This window comes from Anabas testudineus, chromosome 15 (genome assembly GCF_900324465.2).
Source record: "Anabas testudineus chromosome 15, fAnaTes1.2, whole genome shotgun sequence".
NCBI classification, from domain to species: domain Eukaryota; kingdom Metazoa; phylum Chordata; class Actinopteri; order Anabantiformes; family Anabantidae; genus Anabas; species Anabas testudineus.
In genome coordinates, this window is record NC_046624.1 from 1,740,999 (window position 1) to 1,760,292 (window position 19,294).

At 40.9% G+C, this 19,294-nt stretch overlaps 2 protein-coding genes across 5 annotated transcripts; one reads left to right on the plus strand and one right to left on the minus strand.

The window, feature by feature from the left end:
• Positions 1-659: 659 nt before the first annotated feature.
• On the minus strand, positions 660-6,606 carry ctu2 (cytosolic thiouridylase subunit 2 homolog (S. pombe)). The gene is made up of 16 exons (XM_026356878.1): positions 6,240-6,606; positions 5,535-5,609; positions 5,192-5,270; positions 5,044-5,103; positions 4,517-4,577; positions 4,317-4,426; positions 3,801-4,042; positions 3,488-3,623; positions 3,221-3,352; positions 2,539-2,630; positions 2,200-2,297; positions 1,990-2,088; positions 1,729-1,837; positions 1,278-1,344; positions 1,063-1,121; positions 660-881 (listed from the first exon to the last, which is right to left on the minus strand). The coding sequence occupies exons 1-16, from the start codon at positions 6,293-6,295 to the stop codon at positions 821-823; spliced, it is 1,536 nt and encodes a 511-aa protein (XP_026212663.1). The 5' UTR covers positions 6,296-6,606; the 3' UTR covers positions 660-820.
• Positions 6,607-6,793: 187 nt separating this feature from the next.
• Positions 6,794-18,381, plus strand: LOC113159384 (E3 ubiquitin-protein ligase RNF166). 4 transcript variants are annotated; one of them, XM_026356042.1, is made up of 7 exons: positions 6,794-6,930; positions 8,453-8,661; positions 10,220-10,376; positions 10,519-10,631; positions 11,119-11,233; positions 12,205-12,312; positions 12,619-18,381. In XM_026356042.1, exons 2-7 carry the CDS (start codon positions 8,468-8,470, stop codon positions 12,682-12,684), a joined length of 753 nt encoding a protein of 250 aa, XP_026211827.1. In that variant the 5' UTR covers positions 6,794-6,930; positions 8,453-8,467; the 3' UTR covers positions 12,685-18,381. The 4 variants fall into 4 exon arrangements, with proteins under 4 accessions (XP_026211827.1, XP_026211826.1, XP_026211824.1 ...); XM_026356041.1 differs by having other exon boundaries at positions 6,798-6,930; positions 8,430-8,661; XM_026356039.1 differs by lacking the exon at positions 6,794-6,930 and adding an exon at positions 7,252-8,313.
• The last annotated feature ends 913 nt before the right edge of the window (positions 18,382-19,294 follow it).

A 19,294-nucleotide genomic window follows, 5' to 3' on the forward strand; every position in this document is an offset into this window, starting at 1 on the left:
CTGATTAATGTTCAGAGGCACTTGTCTCAGCAGATACAGCCGGAGATAAAAACAGCTTTAAAGTGAGATGCTACGAGCAGCTTTATAACGATCCCCAGCTACTGACGCTGGAACAGAGTTGATCACAAGTCAACAGACCATATTCCCTAAACAACAAGGAGGAAAATGGTGTTGCTGAGGAGTAAGTGCTCAGCAACAGACCAGGGGAGCGAACAGTGGAGAGCAGAACAGGAACCTAATGTGGTGAACTGTTAATTCAGTCAGATGCACTGGAGAAGCTGGAAGGGACAGTCCAGAAGGCGTTATAGACCATTTTACACTCTTGTTTCTAGCTGAAGAAGAATGTGCAGCTCTGAATGTAAAAAAGGTTCCCTGCAACCAGTTGAACAAGAATAAATGTGAGAAAGCAGGGCTGGAGATGATGTAACAACGGCAACAGTCTCAGCAGGGAGGAAGTGATTAGCATGCTGGTGGAGCCGTGGCATCAAATCACATCACACCTTCAGTCCTACAGAGCTAAAGCCAGCACGCAGAGATGTGACAGACTAAAGCACATAGAGGAAAATATGTTCTCATGGCTTTAAAGTAGGATAAAATACTACCTTAAAGTTTAAATAAAACAATTAAACGTCAAATCAAAAGAGGAAAACATCACGTGCTAAGTAGTCAACAGATACTTTAATGTTTTTAAAATGTGTGGAAGGTTCTGCAAAAATCTTTACATGGCAACATATTAAAGCATTTATGTTTCAAAGTTCCCCCGCTGCCTCTAGGCTGAAATGATGTACTCCGTTTCTGCTGGAGGTGCACTGTCCTTCCTCTAAACACCTTCATCAACGCCATCCAGCAGGAACTCACTGATCTCCTCTCTCATCTGAGACCTGCCAATACAACAGAACGTAGATGCAGACACAGGAGTACTGAGACACTTCTATCCTGTTTAGCTTCTGAGTTTAAGGTGAGAGAGAAGACACTAGCAGTAACAGGATTTGAATTAACCATTTACTAAATGTGCAGATGGGTATAAAGTCTTTTTTTTTTTTTTTTAATGAGCCTCCTCACCTCCTCTGCCTCCTCCGAGCCTCTGACAGGATGTACTGAGGGAGATGTTCCACTGATGACTAGGAGGAAAACAGAAAATCAACAGCAGGAGTCTGCATGTGACAGTAAAGTTGGCACAACATGCTTTACTTTTAGACTAAACTTTACAGAAGGCTGATGGTATCCTCAAGATTTTCTCATGACTGTGAGCCCCTGTCCAGTATGTCTTCACTCACCATGTCTTTGATGGTCAGCTGACAGCTGTAACACAACAGACTCCTCAGATTAGTCATCTCTGGTCCCCTGTAACACAACCAGAGCACACAAGACATCAACAATTAGCAGCGACACAGGCCGACTGTTGTATTGTCATGTCACTTTCTTTCATTGAAATACCTATTCCAACCAGCAGATGGCCACAGTCTGTCTTCATTGTTCAATAAGGGAGCGCAGAAGACATAGGACTAATACACAAACCTTAAACAAAGCAGTGTTTGCTCATTTTCTCACCACAGTCTCTGCCTACTTGTTTTTGAGAATATGTCTAAGAGAGACTTTGGAAGTGGCTCTGGTTTCTGTGTCTCTTCTCATGCCCTGAACAGCCAATCCAGGGGTGTACCCTGGTGTCTGACGATTGCAGATAACACCATGTTGACCGCTGGTCAAATTGAGCAGTAAATCACTTACTTGGCAGAAGAACAGCAGCCTCCACCGCTCTCTGCTCTGCCACAGTGCTCTTGTCCTCCAGAGGAACAGCACTGTCCAGTGGGAGCAGATGATTCTGGCTCCACTGGAGCTTTGGACAGAAACACAGGAAACATGTTTTATTAATGCTTAACACAAAGTGTCAAAGCAGCTGTGAGCGTTCTGCTGCATCGCCTGGTGCAACAGTGGATTTCACCTCTGCAGGATTCAGAGTAGTGCTGTGATGTAAAATGTTCACTATACCTCGGTTTGGTCTCGGGGTCGTAGTCCTAGTAGCTCCTGGAGAAGTGGTCTGGGAGAGCTGCTCTGAGATCAGTGTGGCCTGTAGGGCTGAAGCCTCCTCTGAAAGAGCAGAGTGGAGGACAAAGTCGTGACTGTGGTGTAGAGAATGTGTTATTGTCCAGCTGGGGACATCAGTTGGTAAACGTTTCTAAAGGTTGCAGCAGCACTCACCAACAGCTGTATCCAGGGCACACATACAGAGCAGACACCTGTCACAGTGGTCAGCTGTGGAGGAGCTCAGGCGTGCCGTCTGCAGTTTCTCACCAGTCCTACAGGACATTTACATTTACATTTAGTCATTTAGCAGACGCTTTTATCCAAAGCGACTTACAAGTGAGGAACAAGGCAAGCAAACAAAATCTAAGTCAAGAAGAAACAACATCAAAGCAAAGTGCTATCAAAAAAGTGTTACTGTTTCAAGAGATGTTAGAAAGAAAGGGTAGAATTTTCTCGCTTTTAATTTAATTATTTCAAACGGCAGGTTTGTGATGTTTGTAGCGTCACACTGACCTGTAGATGGTGCTGACAGTCGATGGGAAATCCGCCTGCAGCTTTATGACGAAGCTCTCTGTCAGACGCTGGACACTGGCCTTGTCTGCTGTCTGTTGGACAGGGACACGGACACAAACACAAGCACACACACACACACAGTTTCACAAACGCAAGTACAGGAGATGTGTTGACAAGTTCATGGAATCACGGCACACTTCTACTAGTAGAACAACATAGTTCTAGTGTGTGTGTTTGTGTGAGACTATCCAAAGTCAGCAGATTTATGTGAATCATCCTTTCACATGTTCACAAGATGGGAGGAAATGTGAAGATCAGAGGCAACAACAGCACAACCAAGACCTGACAGTTAGCATTGATGGAAACTTGGGGAAACTTATCTCGATGGAGGACAACAGGATTTGACAAAGAGCACTCTGAGATGGTGCTGATCAGTCTATCTATATGTTTGATTGAAACACTGTCCCACTTTTCTTTTTTTTTTACCATCACTCTGTAGGTTTAATGGACATGAAAGATCATGACTGTTTGTGATCTATCAGATCAGAAATATTCTGTTTGTGACTTAAGTGAAGATCAGATCACATTTCATGACCTATTGATGCAGAAAACCTGGAAACTGGAATCAGTAACATTACTTTTTCACTGTCCAGTCACATCTACTGTCACTGGTTGATCTTACCTTAGTGTCCAGGCTTGGTATGAACACAGAAGGAACATTGAACAGATGGTTGTAGTAAGCTATTTCTTTGGCTGAGTAGTCCCTCATTGGCCTCACTGATATTATGTCACCGTACCTGGAGTCTGAGAAACCCTGTTAAAACACACACACAGTTAATAATGACACAGGAAACACAACATTCTGGATTTGTTAATGCGGTGTTTTATTCTACACACACACACAGACACACACACAGACACACACACACACACAGACACACACACACACCGTGTCCTGAGCCAGCTGTGCCCCTCGGCCAAGTGATATACTAGTGAGCAGTTTAACAGCCAGTCTGGTGCAGTTGTCTCCCAGCATCAGTTTACTGTAGCCTTCAGTGCGAGCTGTGTGTACCAACAGGTGCTGCCTGTGAAGACAACACAAAGTGGAGTCAGTGACTGTGCTTTACATACTGTATGTTCTCTGTACACCTACTGAGTGTGGTGTTTAATCACAGACCTCTCTGGTTAAACTAAATGTAAATCCACAAACACCATGATGACAGACAGGAGTCGGGTTCTGTAGGAGCAGGCTCCACTCTGACCTCAGTGTGTTGAGCAGGTCTTGTTTGGCTGTCAGCGTCTTAGCTGAGGCAATCAGCTGCTGCAGGACCTGTGTTTGGGACTCGTGAACCTCAGGTAGAGATGTTTGCCCCTTGTCCTGTGGTGTCAAACAGCTGCTGCCGTCACTCTGGATGAAGCGATCCACAGCTGCTTTGTAGGCGCTGCTCAGATGCTCTGGGGGTGCCGGGGCCGACGCCACAACCGAACTGGGAAGGTTCAGAACCTGAGGAGGATGAAGGACACATTCTGTAATGAGTTTGATCTTTTTTGGTTGTCCGTTCCTTCACTGTCACAGACATGACATCTCACAAACGTCTTAAGGGAATCTCTTCAAGTTTGGCACGGAGGTGGACTCAAAGATGAACTGATGAGACTTGACTGGTGGTCAAATGTCAATGACTTAACATCTGTCCTATTCTCATCAACACCTTATCTCAGAAACGCCTGGAGGAAATTTCATGACATCTGGTGCAAACATGCAGAGCGTACTCACTGACCTGTTCCAGAGGGACTACGTAGAAGAGAAAACCGGTAGCTCTGAAGACACCCTGCAGCTCAGCCACTGTCCTCCGTCGCTCCTCCACAGACTGGCCCACAGCACCCCCCTCTGGAAAGCAACCACAGTAACAACATTACTAGAAAATCTTATAACCAGAATCATTTCAGAAAACACAGAAGTCAATCATTATTAATTTACCGTCAATGTAGATAATACCAGGTCTGAACCTCAACTTCTTGTGTGCATTCTGACTCAAACCCTGGCATAAGGAAAAATTGATCAACTGTTAATTAATGATTACAGAACAAAGACCAGTCTACATTAGAAGTAGAGGATCAGACACTTTCAATATCCAGGTCCTTCTGTCTAAACCAGTGAATGTTTTTCACACTAAACTGTAAAAACACTCTTTCTTTATGGAGCAGGAAAGGACCAAGTACAACTGAAATGTAATGTCTACAATGAAAAGCCTGTGGGCCACTACTACTGCCAGCTTCACAGTCATGCTCTTAAGTTAGTGGCCTGTTCTCCATCAGCGTGGTACACACGCATGTGAGCAGTCAAAAGATAGAGCACCAGAATCCACCAACCGTCTCTCTCTCTCACACACAAGCACGCACGAACACACACACAAACACAGATTACTGTGGTCCGGCTTCTTCTCACCCAACAAGACAATCTATCAAAACACTGAGAAAAGACTGACGACAAACAAACAGGTAAACCTCTTTGACTTGATTGAGCATTGAACAGGACGACGGACCTCCAGATACAGCCAACAGCACCTAAAGCCAGAGAAGACAGTTAACGAGCTACTGCAAATAGGTCGTGTAAAGGATTCTGGGACTTGGGAAGTGCAGAAACAAGACTTACCTTCTCCCCAGGAAAAATTAGCCGGTTTTTGCCCAGCATGGCTCTGAACTTATGAATGAAGTATTCCTTGAAACAGACCCTGACGCACACACAGAAAAGACTTTCAGTCTAGTAAAAAACACAGTACATTTGTTAACAGTCACTTACAATTTTTAATCTGCCGTCAGTGAAATTCAAAGTGCTATTGTGAAACATCGGCAGATTTATTTGATTTTACTAATAAAAATGTATATGCAATACTTATTTTTTTACATTTTCTTCTCCTCTTTATACAGAAATTCCCACTCAGTCAGTGGTATAACATTGACAGCAGTAAACCTGTGAGGAGAGGCGCACGTCTTACCTGCAGTATGCGTCTCCTGCTCTGATGACCACAGCTGCACTTGCTTCTTTGCATTTGACACATTTCTTGGAAATGCTGATTAAAAAAAAAAAAAAAAAAAAAGAACAGACACCTTAAAAAACGATTGAATGCAGACATATGTTGTTACACATGGCTACATAACCACAGGAATGAGAAGGGTCTAATGTTTGATCTGATGTTTTTAAATGTATTAGATAATTGCACAGGTACATTACAGCTACCACCTAGAGCTAGAGCTTGATATTTCACTATTCCCATGCTTCTCCAAAGCCACTGAGCCGTATTGCTCAACTATTTTCATCCTAGTGCATCGTCACTCTTACTTTTCTAACCCCTTTAGTATTTGCATTATAGTGATGGAGCCTCACGTAGCCGGTTCACCATCAGGCGGTGTAACAAATACAATTATTGGTGTTATAAACTGTATATGTGTCATCAATTCTTGTGTTTTAACCTGTTAAAAAAAGAGTCTGCTGTGAGTAATTTATTGCAGTGTTGTAAAGTTAGAATCATGAGTAAAAGGGCATTCATAGACTTTAATCTAAAAGCAGAAACGTGCCAGCTTGTGCCTCTCAGTGCAGTATTAGCATACATTGGGTCAGAGAGCTACTGTGTTTGTGGATCCTAGAGATACACTGCTGTGCCTGTTTGTTTTTGCGGTGCTCACGTCCAGTGACACACTACCTCGGCACATCCACGCTCTCCAGTTCATCGCGATAGTCTTCTTCCACCTGGCACATGGTGAAGTGGGATGACAGGCTGAGACAGAGGCCTGCTACCAAATCTCAGCGCAGCCTAAAGGTTCTCTAGAGACAGGTCTGTCAACAAGACGTATTTCTTACTTTTCCAACCGCCGAGACTTCAAAACTCAACGACTATTTCTCACTAAGAGCAGCTCCTTCATACTAAAGAGACGTCCAGATACACACAGCCTCACATTCACTGAAATAAAGGGCTAAATGTTTCACTTTATGAACTTATTCACTGCAACAAACGTGTCCAAACAGTCCCATATCTCCCTTCAAGTTCTGTCGCCTTTTGATGACGTAGATGTTCGTCGGCGAACGGCGCGCAGTGCCTGCCGGTTAGTTTTTTGTCCGACATGATCCCGACTTGCTCTGACGTCATGCATACGTAGGCAATGATCGCCCCGTCAGACCAGGGAGCCTCAAGGCATGATGGGAAACACCTGGCTCTCACCTGATCTAAGATCTGATTGGTTCAGGTGTTGGCTCAACAACAGCACGTTTTGTAGAAACGTTTCTTCTTTGATTTACTTTGAAATAGTTTGAGTTCATCACTTTTCACTGTTTAAAGATGTTTAACATTCATTTTTACTTTTACTTTAGTGATATGAAGGATAAAACATAAGAATGTGAGTATTTTGAGTACAAACAGCAGCTTGAATGCAGCTACAAGAATTAGAAACTGTCCGTCTTGATTTCAACGTCTTGTCTTCAACGTATATGTATCTATATTTTTTCGACGGCTGAAGATCAACATAATTATCAACAAAATAATTCCTTACTGGTAGGATTAGGATGAGGTGAGGTTGAAACTAAATTAAATTAGTTTAATTTATTTCAGAAATATATCAATTCATCAACAACCAAACTATTAAATAGTGACTGAAGAAAAGTGTGGTCATAAGTTTCTTGCATTACGGGAAATCTAGTATCCACTATTTCTGGAGATTCACTGAAAGGAAGCGATCCACAGCTTCTGTAGCATCACCATACTTTTTAATCTGTGTTCTGCAAGCCAGCCCACTTTAAGGAAGTGAATACCTTTTTAAGACAATAATTGAGAGAACAATCTTTAAACTTTATACATAAAAGAACATAAAAACGAAAACCACCAAGCATAAGGAGATGTGACAATGCACACATTATGAAACATTTCTAGTAAATTAAATAAACTTTCTTTTAGAATTTAGTATCAGATCTCCAGTTAAAAATACTCAAGAGCCTGAATCAACATTAGATTTACATTAACTCGTTTGGCAGTGACTTTTATCCAAAGCGACTTATAAATTACAATGCAAAGGCAGGGTGTGTAAGGATGTATTGCCTGAGGAGTTACCACTGTAGGGTCTATTTATTGACATTCAGCATTTTATTGAAAGAAAACTTAACAATCTAGTAGATTGTAGACCACAATGTATAATTCATGTTTCTTTTTTGTTTATGCGATCATGTGTATTTGAATACGTTCTGAATGATACAAATAATTGGCATAAAGGGACACAGCCGCAGACAACCTCGGTTTAAGGCTATACATAGACATTTTATAGGTATTTGTGTTGTTGTTAGATAGAAGTTAGTGTTTTCTTTGTTTATGACACCAAGTTAGAAACACGTCGTGAAATTCTTGGCTTTTCCTCAGGACTTTTGGGCTCGTCGTCCTAGTGTAATCTCTGAATGGCGCTCTGGGATTGTAGTTTTTCCACACGTTCACGTACTGTAAGCTAATGTACAGTCGGACTACAATGTCAATGAAGCACTGCGCGTGGAGGCTTTTGTTGTTGCTCTGCGCGCTGTTCGCCGGCGTCTTTCCGAGAAGCGCTGATCTGACAGCTATGTGGATGTAGCATTGGACACTCTCCACGAGTTTGAGGGTTTGCGTTTTTTATCCAGGTCATCCTCGTATCACCGCGCTGACACTCGTCAACGTGCCCTGCTCCCAATGTTTACTTCTCCGGCATGTCTTCTCCGGCCAGGGAGAAGTAATGCTTTGCTTTATTGACGATATTTCAATAGTAAGTCGACTGAAAAACTGTCATGTTTGCACGATGTATATTTAAACTGTTGTACGGATAATGCCCAAGCTAGCAGCAGTTTGAACAGTTGGACAGCTTCCTCTCTCGGGCAACAGCGAGCTGTTGTCGACTATTGCAGATCCTCTCCGGCTCCATGATGGCGATGTTTCGGAGCTTTGTCTCGGCGAGCACCCAGCTCCGCCCGCAGCAGCAGCAGCAGCAGCAGCAGCCCCACAGCGGCCCGGGCTCGCTGGCAGCCCCGGCCGAGAGCATCGAGAGCCAGTTCTCCTGCCCCATCTGCCTGGAGGTCTATCACAAACCCGTCAGCATCGCCAGCTGTGCTCACACGTAAAGTAGCTACTTCTTGTTTGGATGCGTGTTGTTCAGTGACATGCGGTCATTTGAAACGTCCAGCTGTGGTAGTTTCACACAAGCTATGTTTTCAACTTGCTTGGTTTTATGTATTGTTTAAAAGAGCATTTAAAACTTCTGGCAGCAGCTGCGCCAAACAGTGATCTATTGTCATACACCTATGACTGGTCATTGATGACCACTCCACTACTAGTTAGGATGCGGTTATTTGGCATGAATTCAATTCAAATGTGTTCGATTTTATTTATAAAACGCCAATTCACAGCAAATATAATCTCAAGGCACTTTACAGGGTTTAAGACCGTACAAACATGACTGCATATAGAATTATATTAGAAAACCCAACAATCCCACTTGAGCAGCACTAGGAGTCTGTGGAGAGGAAGAAACCTCCAGCAGAACTAGGCTCAGGGTGGACGGGCATCTGCCTCCACCGGTTAGGGTGAAAATCTTCCTTGCAGCTGCAAAATTATTTAAACAATGATTATTTTAAAATCCAAAATCAATGTTTTAGAACAACAAATGTCCCAGAGCATAAAAGAGATGCATAACTATTTTTGTGTTTTTCAAACTAAAGAAATAAAGGCCAGCATACTGTTAGATATATTGTTATATATAGTGATCATGAGCCGCTGACAGGTTGATTTTGACATTAAAAAAATAAAATGCCTTGTTCAGTACAGGCATTTGGCAACAGCTAGTTTTGTAAAAAAGAAGATGAAGATGATATACCTGTCTAGTGCTATAAAAATGAATCTCAAAATTTGTTTAAAAAGCAAATATAAACTCCAAATTAAGGTAAAAAGTGAATGTGGTAAAATCAAAGTGTCAATTTTCTTTAATTCATCAACAGGAAAATAAATGTCAGCTATTTTATTGTAGTTGGGTTGTTCAGTAAATAGCATTTTTAGCAGAAAAAAAACATGTGTGAGCTCGGTGGAGGAACATGCACCAAGTAAAGTGGGAATGTGTCAGTAATGAGATGGAGACATTACTGTCTCCATCTCAGGCTCCTCATATCTCTCATGAAACCTAGAGAGGAGTTAGTCAGAGAGGTGTATTTCTGATCTCTCCCAGTCAGAACAACAAAGAGCAGACCAGACCTCACATCACCTCATTTCTATTTCTAGTTAAAGGCAAAATGCAGCTATTTTTACTCTGTGCTGCTGATGGGGATGGATGAAATGTCAGGAAACACTAACGCTTGTTTCTCTCTGGTTCTTTACACACTGTACACACACAGCTGTTCTGACAAACAGCTGGTCTGGACTGGCGGACTCACCTATATACTGTGTATTAAAGGCTTAAAGAGACCATCTGCCAAAGCTTTGCTGTATTATTTTACATGCCTAGAATAGAGCCTTTACACTTAGGTTCAATCATAACCTGTGTGTGTGTTGTACTGTAGGCACTGACTCCTTTACCTGTTGAGCTGTGGGTTGAGCACCCTGAGCTGTCGCAGGGCAACACAAGGTACAGTGCTTTTCCTCTACCATCATCTTAATCCTTCCTTCTCTACTGTTTGCTGTTTTAGGTTCTGTGGGGAGTGTTTGCAGCCATGTCTCCAGGTCACCTCACCCCTCTGCCCACTCTGTCGTGTGCCCTTTGACCCCAAGAAAGTGGAGCGCTCCTCCAGTGTAGAGAAGCAGCTGGCATCATACAAAGCCCCGTGCAGGGGCTGTAGCAAAAAGGTTTGTACTGCTCCTTTACGAAATCTCCTTAACAATTTAAGGTGCCTGAAACTGGAGACTGGTACTAGTGCTGTCATTTATTTAAAATTTTATTAACATGTAGTGTGTGTGTGTGTGTGTGTGTGTGTGTGTGGTTTCTCAGGTGGCTCTGGTAAAGATGAGGTCTCACATTGCTTCCTGTTCTAAAGTGCAGGAGCAGTTAGCCAACTGTCCCAAGTTTGTCCCTGTGGTTCCCACCTCCCAACCTATACCAAGGTACACACACTCCACATCATCACTTAGCTGCAAAAACAACGTACCATAAAGCATTTCGAGATTGTTTTTTTTTTAAATTCAAGCCACACTGACACTGCCCAGTCAGCTGAGAAGAGCCACGATTACTTTTTCAGCATTTAACTATAGTACTACAGCTCCCACAATTACGAGTGCTATCAAAACCTTTTAACAAAATGATCAGTTGCTCTTTTAAATTCCTTTATCATGTGCATGTCAAAATGACATTATGTCATGACAAAAGTGTTTTTCAAATATTTTTCAAATAAGCTATTTTTAAAAATTCTAAGCTGTCAATCAGTAAAACTCACAGTATACAGTACATTCTACACACTGTTGGATATATAGTAGTGCACATTATGAGCCCAAAGAAGTCAGCACCTATCCTATAACATGCCAAGACTACAGATGAATTAGCTACTATACGGTTGTGATAAATCTTTGTGTTTTTGTGTTGTTTTAAATGCAGCAATATTCCAAACCGGTCAACATTTGTGTGTCCGTTTTGTGGGGCCAGAAACCTGGACCAGCAGGAACTGGTGAAGCACTGTATGGACAACCATCGCAATGACCCTAATAAAGTGGTAAGAGACTACTCCCTGGTAACTCAGGTGATGCTAAATTATCAGAGGTGTTGTGATTGTGCCCCCCCAGAAAATCCAGCTCTTTTTACACCCCACTCCATTTGAGGTTATGATAAACCTGAATCCAGTGTTGTTAGCTTTGCTCCTGCCACCACATGTGATACCAGAGCTAGTAATACAGACTGGACAACAGGGTAGCCAAGTAAATAGCAGCCCACTTATTACACTGTGTATAATATTTAATCAATAATTGTTTGACAGTTTACAGAAAATGAAATTACAACCAGTTAATGTGGTATATAGTGTAAAATTCAGTTTTAATTCTGATAAAAACAATGCAATGATTAGCAAATCACTCAAATTGATTACTGTGATTACTTGAACATAGTAGAAATCACTGCATGGGCTCAGGAACACAGATGTCATTGCATCTACAAATACACAAGTTAAAACTCTACTATCAAATGAAAATCTATATATGAGCAAGATCCTGAAACACTGCCACCTTCTCTGGACCCAAGTCTGAGATTTGGTGCATTATGATAATGGAGCACTCCAACGGTGGAGCAGAAATCCTACATCAAGCAAAATATATCAAATTGTACATATAAAAAGTGTTCAAAAAGAGTCAACTGACCAGGGCCTGACTCTAAAGGTAACGCTGGTAATTCTGTGGTTGGTAACAAATCTCACAAAGAGATTAAAACCAGAATAGATCAGGTCTACTTAATTTAGCTTATTTGTTTGAACCAGAATGCCTTAGGTCCACAGAATAATGAAGAAAATCACCAGCCTTATCTTTTAAGCGCCTGTGACTGTGTGGTTGAGAAGGTCCATTTACAATGTGGTTCTCTCTTCCTAGCTCTCTCATTTCACAGTTCATTCGCCTTGAGAGAGAGCATTTGAACTAAGTCAGCAGCAGTATACTTTACAGACACCACTCATTTACATACTAGTGTTTGTCCCTCCAGGTGTGTCCAGTGTGTTCAGCCATGCCATGGGGAGACCCCAGCTACAAGAGCTCCAATTTCCTCCAGCATCTCCTCCACAGGCACAAGTTCTCTTATGACACGTTTGTTGTAAGTCCTGCACTCTAATGACATTTGTCCTCAACATTTGCATCAGAAATATTTTTTACCTTTTACTGCTAGTTAATCTAGCATGGAATGGTAAGTTTGGAGACATCTGTATTTGCAGTGTCTGCTGCTAACACAATATAATTGCTTGGTTGTGATTTATGTATCACGTCTCAACTAGTCATCAACTGTCTGACTGACAGTGCAAAGATTAAATGAGATTAAATATAACAGAAGTGGTAAATGATTGGATGGTGACATTGAGAGGTTTGTAGTGACCAGCAGCTCCTGTTTGTTGTCTTTTGGCAGGACTACAGCATTGATGAAGAGGCAGCACTGCAAGCAGCTCTGGCACTGTCACTGGCTGAAAACTGACAGCCGTCACATCATCACCATCACCATCCTCTCACCGGTAGGACCACCAGCTACCAGCTCACCTTCATCCCTCTGACCTGCTGTTGTGCCTCCGGAGGCAGCAGGGTTCACACAGTCCCTTCAGAGATCCACATCACAGAGAATCCAGCTTTGGATTTGGTGATAATGTCACTTCTTCTTACACCCAGGGTGTTTTTCCAGGTGTAGCTGTACAGCCAGCTGGCTATGAAACTGCTTGTTTCTAATTTAATGATTTGGAGACTAAGCCTCATGTGGGTTTGGTATGAATCCAGTGACTATATGAAGACGAGCTACAGTATGTTTCACAAAACCAATCACACACTGGCTTTAAAAATGCCAATCTATAGCTTGGAAACAGTTTATCCACTCCCAGTTTAAGTTCACATGACAAGCCCCTCAAAGCATGAAGGGCTATTTCCATGGAGTTTAAAACATCCTGAAATCTGCTGAATCTAAAACCCTCATGAGTGGTCCAGGTCTCTGATCACAAGTGAGCTGCTGCAGAGAGCAGGGAAATATAAAACACAGTATATCAGTAGCTCCTCTGTTCAGCTCTGTGGTATTTTACTGCCTTGTTGACAAGTTTCTGCTGTGTTATAAAGTAAATTGCTGACTGAGTTGTCAGCAGTTTGGTTTCATGGTTAGACCTGTAATAGTACTGTTCATAACAGCTAATGTCTTGGAGAGTACCATCATGGTCTGTAGAGTTAGAGGAAAGTGAATTAGTCAAACACCTGTAAGTTAAATAAACCACTTCAGAAACAAGTAGACGTTTTACAGATGCAGGACAGATATGGCTGTCAGCTCAAGGTAAGGTTTAGTTTGTCTGGAGGCTGATGGATTCAGGGTGAATTGAATAGTTACAGAAATTTGTTGGTGATATGAGTAATTGATAAGGCTTTAAAAAGACAAACTCCTTACTTAGTATTTTCAACGAGCCCACTATTGCTTTATGACACTTCTGTGAAATAAAAAGGCCTCTGTCCTCCCGCTTGCTCACTCACTCTCCAGAATAATGCTTGCTACTGCATAAAAAAAGCCTGTAAGCAAGTAAGGTATGAAAAGTGTCAGGATAATGGTTTCAGAACCATTTAGGGACTTGAGCTCAATTTATACTTCCTATAATTTCCACGGGATAGAAAGTAAACCCTTTGGTTTCCCCATGTTCAGTCTCAGTTACAGGAAACGTAAATCAGTGTAGAGAATGGTGGAACCTTCACTGGACAGTGATGGTGTCACAGGTCATCATCAGTCTTGATGTTAGATGCTGGTGTCTGAACCATAGTCCAGAGAGATCAGCATTGTTTTCTGTACGATCCATTACTAGGATCAGACATTTAATGGCAGGACCTGAAAATTCATAAGGGTTCTTTAAACAGATCCCAGACCAGCTGGATTCATCAGAAAAATGACCCCAAGAGCCGAACGTGGAAATGTGTTCTGGGACACCTGACATCCAGACTGGTTGGGCTGATGAGTGTCATGTTGACTGTCATGCTAAACCGTATGTTAGTCTCAATTCAGACATGGCAAAACCAAAGGGAAGCTCCACATGTTGGGATATGATACAAATCCTGGAAGCTGGGCTGGAGCTCATCCATTACCGTCCAGGTCAACTGATGACGAGATAAGGAGACGACACATTTTGTGTGCAGCTTGAACACTGCACCAGTGGAGCAAAGATCATGTGTTGTGTCCAGGATGCCCATAACACCATCAAGAGCTCAACAGTATGTCAACGTTTACAATAGCAGACATTAGCATCCTCTTCACTGTCACCCCAGATGCAAAGTCGGACAGTTGCTGTTTTTTATTCATGTGAATATTTGCACTCGCCAGTATTTTTTTCTACCAGACCAGTCTGTAGATATGAGTGGGAAAACAATCAGAAAGGATGAAAGTGCTGGATTCTTCCTGCTCTCTGCTTCTCCAACTCTTGCTACAAGGAATATTTTTATGATGCATCTGCCAAGATAGTATAAAAAGATATATTTTTGAAAAATGTTTCTGTTTCAAACCACAACCTTCCGGGGACACTGAAGTTGATTTACAAACTTGAATTGCTGTTAACACAAAGACACACACACACACACACACACCAGAAACGTGCAGAGGACTAAACAGAATGGCACTGGTTTAACGCAGATCTTTTCTAGAGTTTAACCAATAGATGGCAGTACTTCTCCAGACATGCAGAGCCATACTAAAACAAACACACACACACACAAACATGCTCCTTCCACGGATGCATGTTTTAGAGAAAACAGAAAAGATAATATTGGGCAATGTTTCAACAGAAAGATGCATTCATCATTTGCACTTTAATTCATTCTGTTTTTTAATAATAGCTCCAGTTACTTTTGTATAAACTTAACTTTTCTCTTATGAGTTTTAAATTGAATTTCATTGCAGAATTAGTGTTTTGTTAAAAGAAAAAGTTGATAAAGATCTTGTAAATTAAAAATGCTGTGAGAGCTTAGATGTTATTTGATAGAAAATGAACCATTCATTTTGTTTGTATGACAAAAAAAAAGTCAAATACTTGTTGAGTGAGTACATTTTAATGGGTAGCATGTGCCATTTCAATAATAATATTTGTTTGTGATAAAAATAATGAGAGCTGACTTGAAAAGTGTTTATTACCCACAGTAGGAATGAATTCTATGGATTCATGTCACGTGAGGGTGGGAAGGATTCCCTTGTTTATCACTACTGAGCATTCATGAGCTGAATGATTACAGAGTTGGTTGTGTGAGGGATAAAAAATACTTGGCACTGACTAAGTATTGCGTATATATTTAGTCAGGTTTTGTCATTTTGGCTCTGGTACGCCACCACAAGGGGTTTAACATGTAACAACCACAATGTGCTTAAAGTGTGGACTATCAGCTTTAATTAAATGGTTTGCTTCAAAAATTGGAATGTAGGAATTACAGCCATTTATAGCCATAGGTGCACGGTGTTGATGGCTCATACACATTTAGACAAATTGAAATAAAGAAATGAAATAGACATAATAGACTGCGAGTGTCTTCACTTGATTGTGGGCACAGATACAATCTCCTCCTGTTGGATTTTCCTGATCTGACCAACAGGAAAATAATTCTCATGTCATCTTTTGTTGAGTTGTTTTCTGATTCATTTGGTGTTCCTGTATTGTTGCTGTCTCTCTCCAGGAGCTTGTTCTAAATGCAACATTTCAAATAAACACTAGACTCACATCTTAATTGTTTTTAATTGTCTTGATGTTCTATCAACTGTTGTGGTGTACAGAGCCAAAATTATGAAAAAGTGTCACTGTCTAAACATATAGCATTACAATTAACATTGTAATTGTGTGTTCAGACTGAACAAGAAGCACACTTTTCTTTGTCTTATTTGGACATTTGTCCTAAGCAGATGTTTGACAAGCACAGTGCAAAGAGTGTTTGGTTGTTGAGTTTCTGTTTATTTATTAGTGATACTACATAACATATATCTAGATAAGTCACATTCACGTGTTTTTTGTTGCTCTGCAGATTATTGGAAAACAATCTGCCTCCTCCCATCTCTGCAGGAGCTGCCTCACCTCTAAAACTAGCTTCAGGTTCAGTCTTAACACAGAGTTCTAATGTTACTAGTTCTGATGTTGTATTTATGTTATAATCAGAATCTTTGATATGTTGCCTAATGCTTTTTGGCAGAATTGAAACCTCTGTAGCACAAATCTTCAGTTCTTACTTTGTTACAGTTTGTGTTCTCCATGCCTATCAGCTTCTTTTTGAGCTCTTTGATTGACCACATTTTCCCAAGGAATGTAAATAATCCATTTTTAATACCATGTTTTTGTGCTGTTGCATTTAATATCTTGTGAAAGTGTTACTGTTCATCAATGATGATGTTTAAAGGCAGCTGTACAGCTTACAGTAGCTCTGCAGTCTCAAACACAGACACACAAAACAGCAAAGTGTGTTGGACTGTAAGTCGCAGTGGAGGCTTTGTACATGGATCACACGAACTTGTTTACTACACAGGTGCATGACAACTGTCTGGCTTGTAAGGGTTAAAGGAGCAGTTCAGATTATTTCTTTTTTTTTTTTAGCTCAAACAATATTCAGATGCTATATGTATTTATGTATAATCATTCCTCCTCCCATACCAGCCTCCTAGCAACCCACTATAAGCATACTTGCATTTCAAAGACACAGTTTCCCTTGAAAATGGTGCTGTCAAATACTCCTGTGAAGTTACACTCACAGAACAGCACTGTCCGCGGTGCACAGATACTCACCTCTACACATTTCTGAGTGAGTCTTGCCATTTTAACCAATCAGATAGTTTCTTCTTTTTTTTTTTTTACTTCTTATTGGAATTAGATGCTAACAGCTGAAGGGCTGTGCACAGCATCACAGAGCATAGTAGATGGACTGATAGACTGACTTCCAATCTGCCGCTGGTCATTTTAGTTTAGTTGCAAATTGTAGCGACCTGCATGACTCATGTATCACACATGATACATGAACATGAACTCAGACAGTCCAAGCCACATTTTAGCTTGAACCAAGCTCAACCAACTCTGCTCCACCCGTCCCTGCAGGTAACAGGCTTACAAAAAAAAAAAAACAAAAAAAAAAAAACTTTCCAAACCAAACTTTCCAGTCAGGTAGAAATAATCGGCCGTGTCTGATTGGCTAGAAGGGGGAGCTCCAAGAAGGTGACATGTCTGCAGTGAGTTCCACATCACAGAGAGTGCTACATGACTAGCATGGTGATGAGCAGCGGCTGCAGTGACCACAGACTCAGCATCAGTGTACTGGTGGCATGTGAGTCTTGTGACAGGAAAAATTTAAATAGCACTAACTAGCCAACAGGCTCATTTAGCACCAATATGCTAATGCTGCTCTATGCTAACACACACTGTGTGTACGTTAGCCAAAACCACTATTGCCCAACAGCTGAAGAACCTCACTCATAGAACTGTAGCCTCCTTGACACCAGGGCTAGCTGGCTAACAAGATGTCAGCGACTGACTGAACTCAACTCAAGATAGCACCACACTGTAAACTCGGAACTGTCTAAGCTGCTCCTTGAGAGTGATGTATGCTCCTACCTGATTTGAAGGGGAACTGCACACATTGTACACAGAAACTTTAGCTGTCATGGAAAGTCTTGCTCAGTCTGTGAAACCAGCTGTGTATTACGTCTTCTAGCTCTGGAGGAGATTATAACCCCTTATGATGTCACTGTAATGTCATCAGGGTTGTTTCAGCTGGGAACATGAGGCTACAAATGTAGAAAAGAGGGTTACAAACTGGGGACAATGGTAGATATTTGCTGCGGAAGAAGGAATGCTGTCAAGTTGCATTATGGGAAGTGTAGGATCCAGAGTTTTCAGAGATTGACTAATACTACATTTACTTTTATAAGGTATTGGGCAAAATGAGAATGATAATAATAATGATAATGATAATAATTACATCAGAGCAGCAGATATGTAAACCCAACGTCTGCCTTCAGTGTGATTTAATATGCATTCTTTGTAAACAGTAATAATACCAATAAGAAGTGCTTGCAGAGTCACTGCTGCTGGACACAACGACGACGTCTGGAGTTTCCAGCTGTTGAACTGCTTTGGGTTTTATCAAAACACTTAGACTCAGATTTTTTGTAGCATTTTTTTTTTCTTTTCCCCTTAAATAAAATGAAAAACACCGAATCTGTTGTAGCAGTGTTCTTATTATGTATTGTTGAGGAAAAAGTGCCATAGTCACAGTGCTTAAAATGGAAATCAGTAAGGCAGTTATCAGCAAGAATGTGTTGTGATACATACTCTGATAAGGGGGTTAAATTTTAATATATTCTGATACTTCAAACAAAGTGATGTATTGTAATTTTTTAAGATACATTTTATTCAATTTTAGTTCATTTAAGTTTATCCAACTTTAAAGTTTGGTAAATATTTAATCAACTTTAAAGTTAGATAAACTGAAAATCTTTGCTTTCAACCGACTCTCAAATAACTCACTGAGGTGCTACCTGTTGTTTAGGTTTAATCTTTTTGAGTGAACTGTTATCTACTTTTGCCTCTCCCATATAGCTGTTAGGGGTTTAAATGCAAAGTGCATTAACACAAAATTAACCACAGCCTTGAACAAATCTTTGCACAATTAAAAATTATAGTTTTTTTTTTTTTCAGAATTGATCATGGATATCACGAAACATAATAATGCAATAATCAAGTGTATTGATAATTTCTTACATTTACTTCTTCTCATTTTTTATTAAACATCTTTTTTTTAACTGTCATAGTATAAAGAACACCATGTGCAGTATGAGATGCGGTGGGATGCAATCAAAACACCTATTTAGTGTCTGAGCCATGGCCTGCCCCAAATATCTGAATCTCAACTGGTAATTAATAATCGATACAATATTAGAAAAACATAATATTGCAGTCAATACATGAGCACTAATTCATACTGAAGACTGTAAAAGGCCATGCTGTATCCTTGTGTTAGGATGACCGTTAGCAGCTGGAATAAACACGAAGCCTGTGTTGAGGTGCAGGTGTTTTATTTTGACCTTCATGCAACACAAATTAAGACTAACA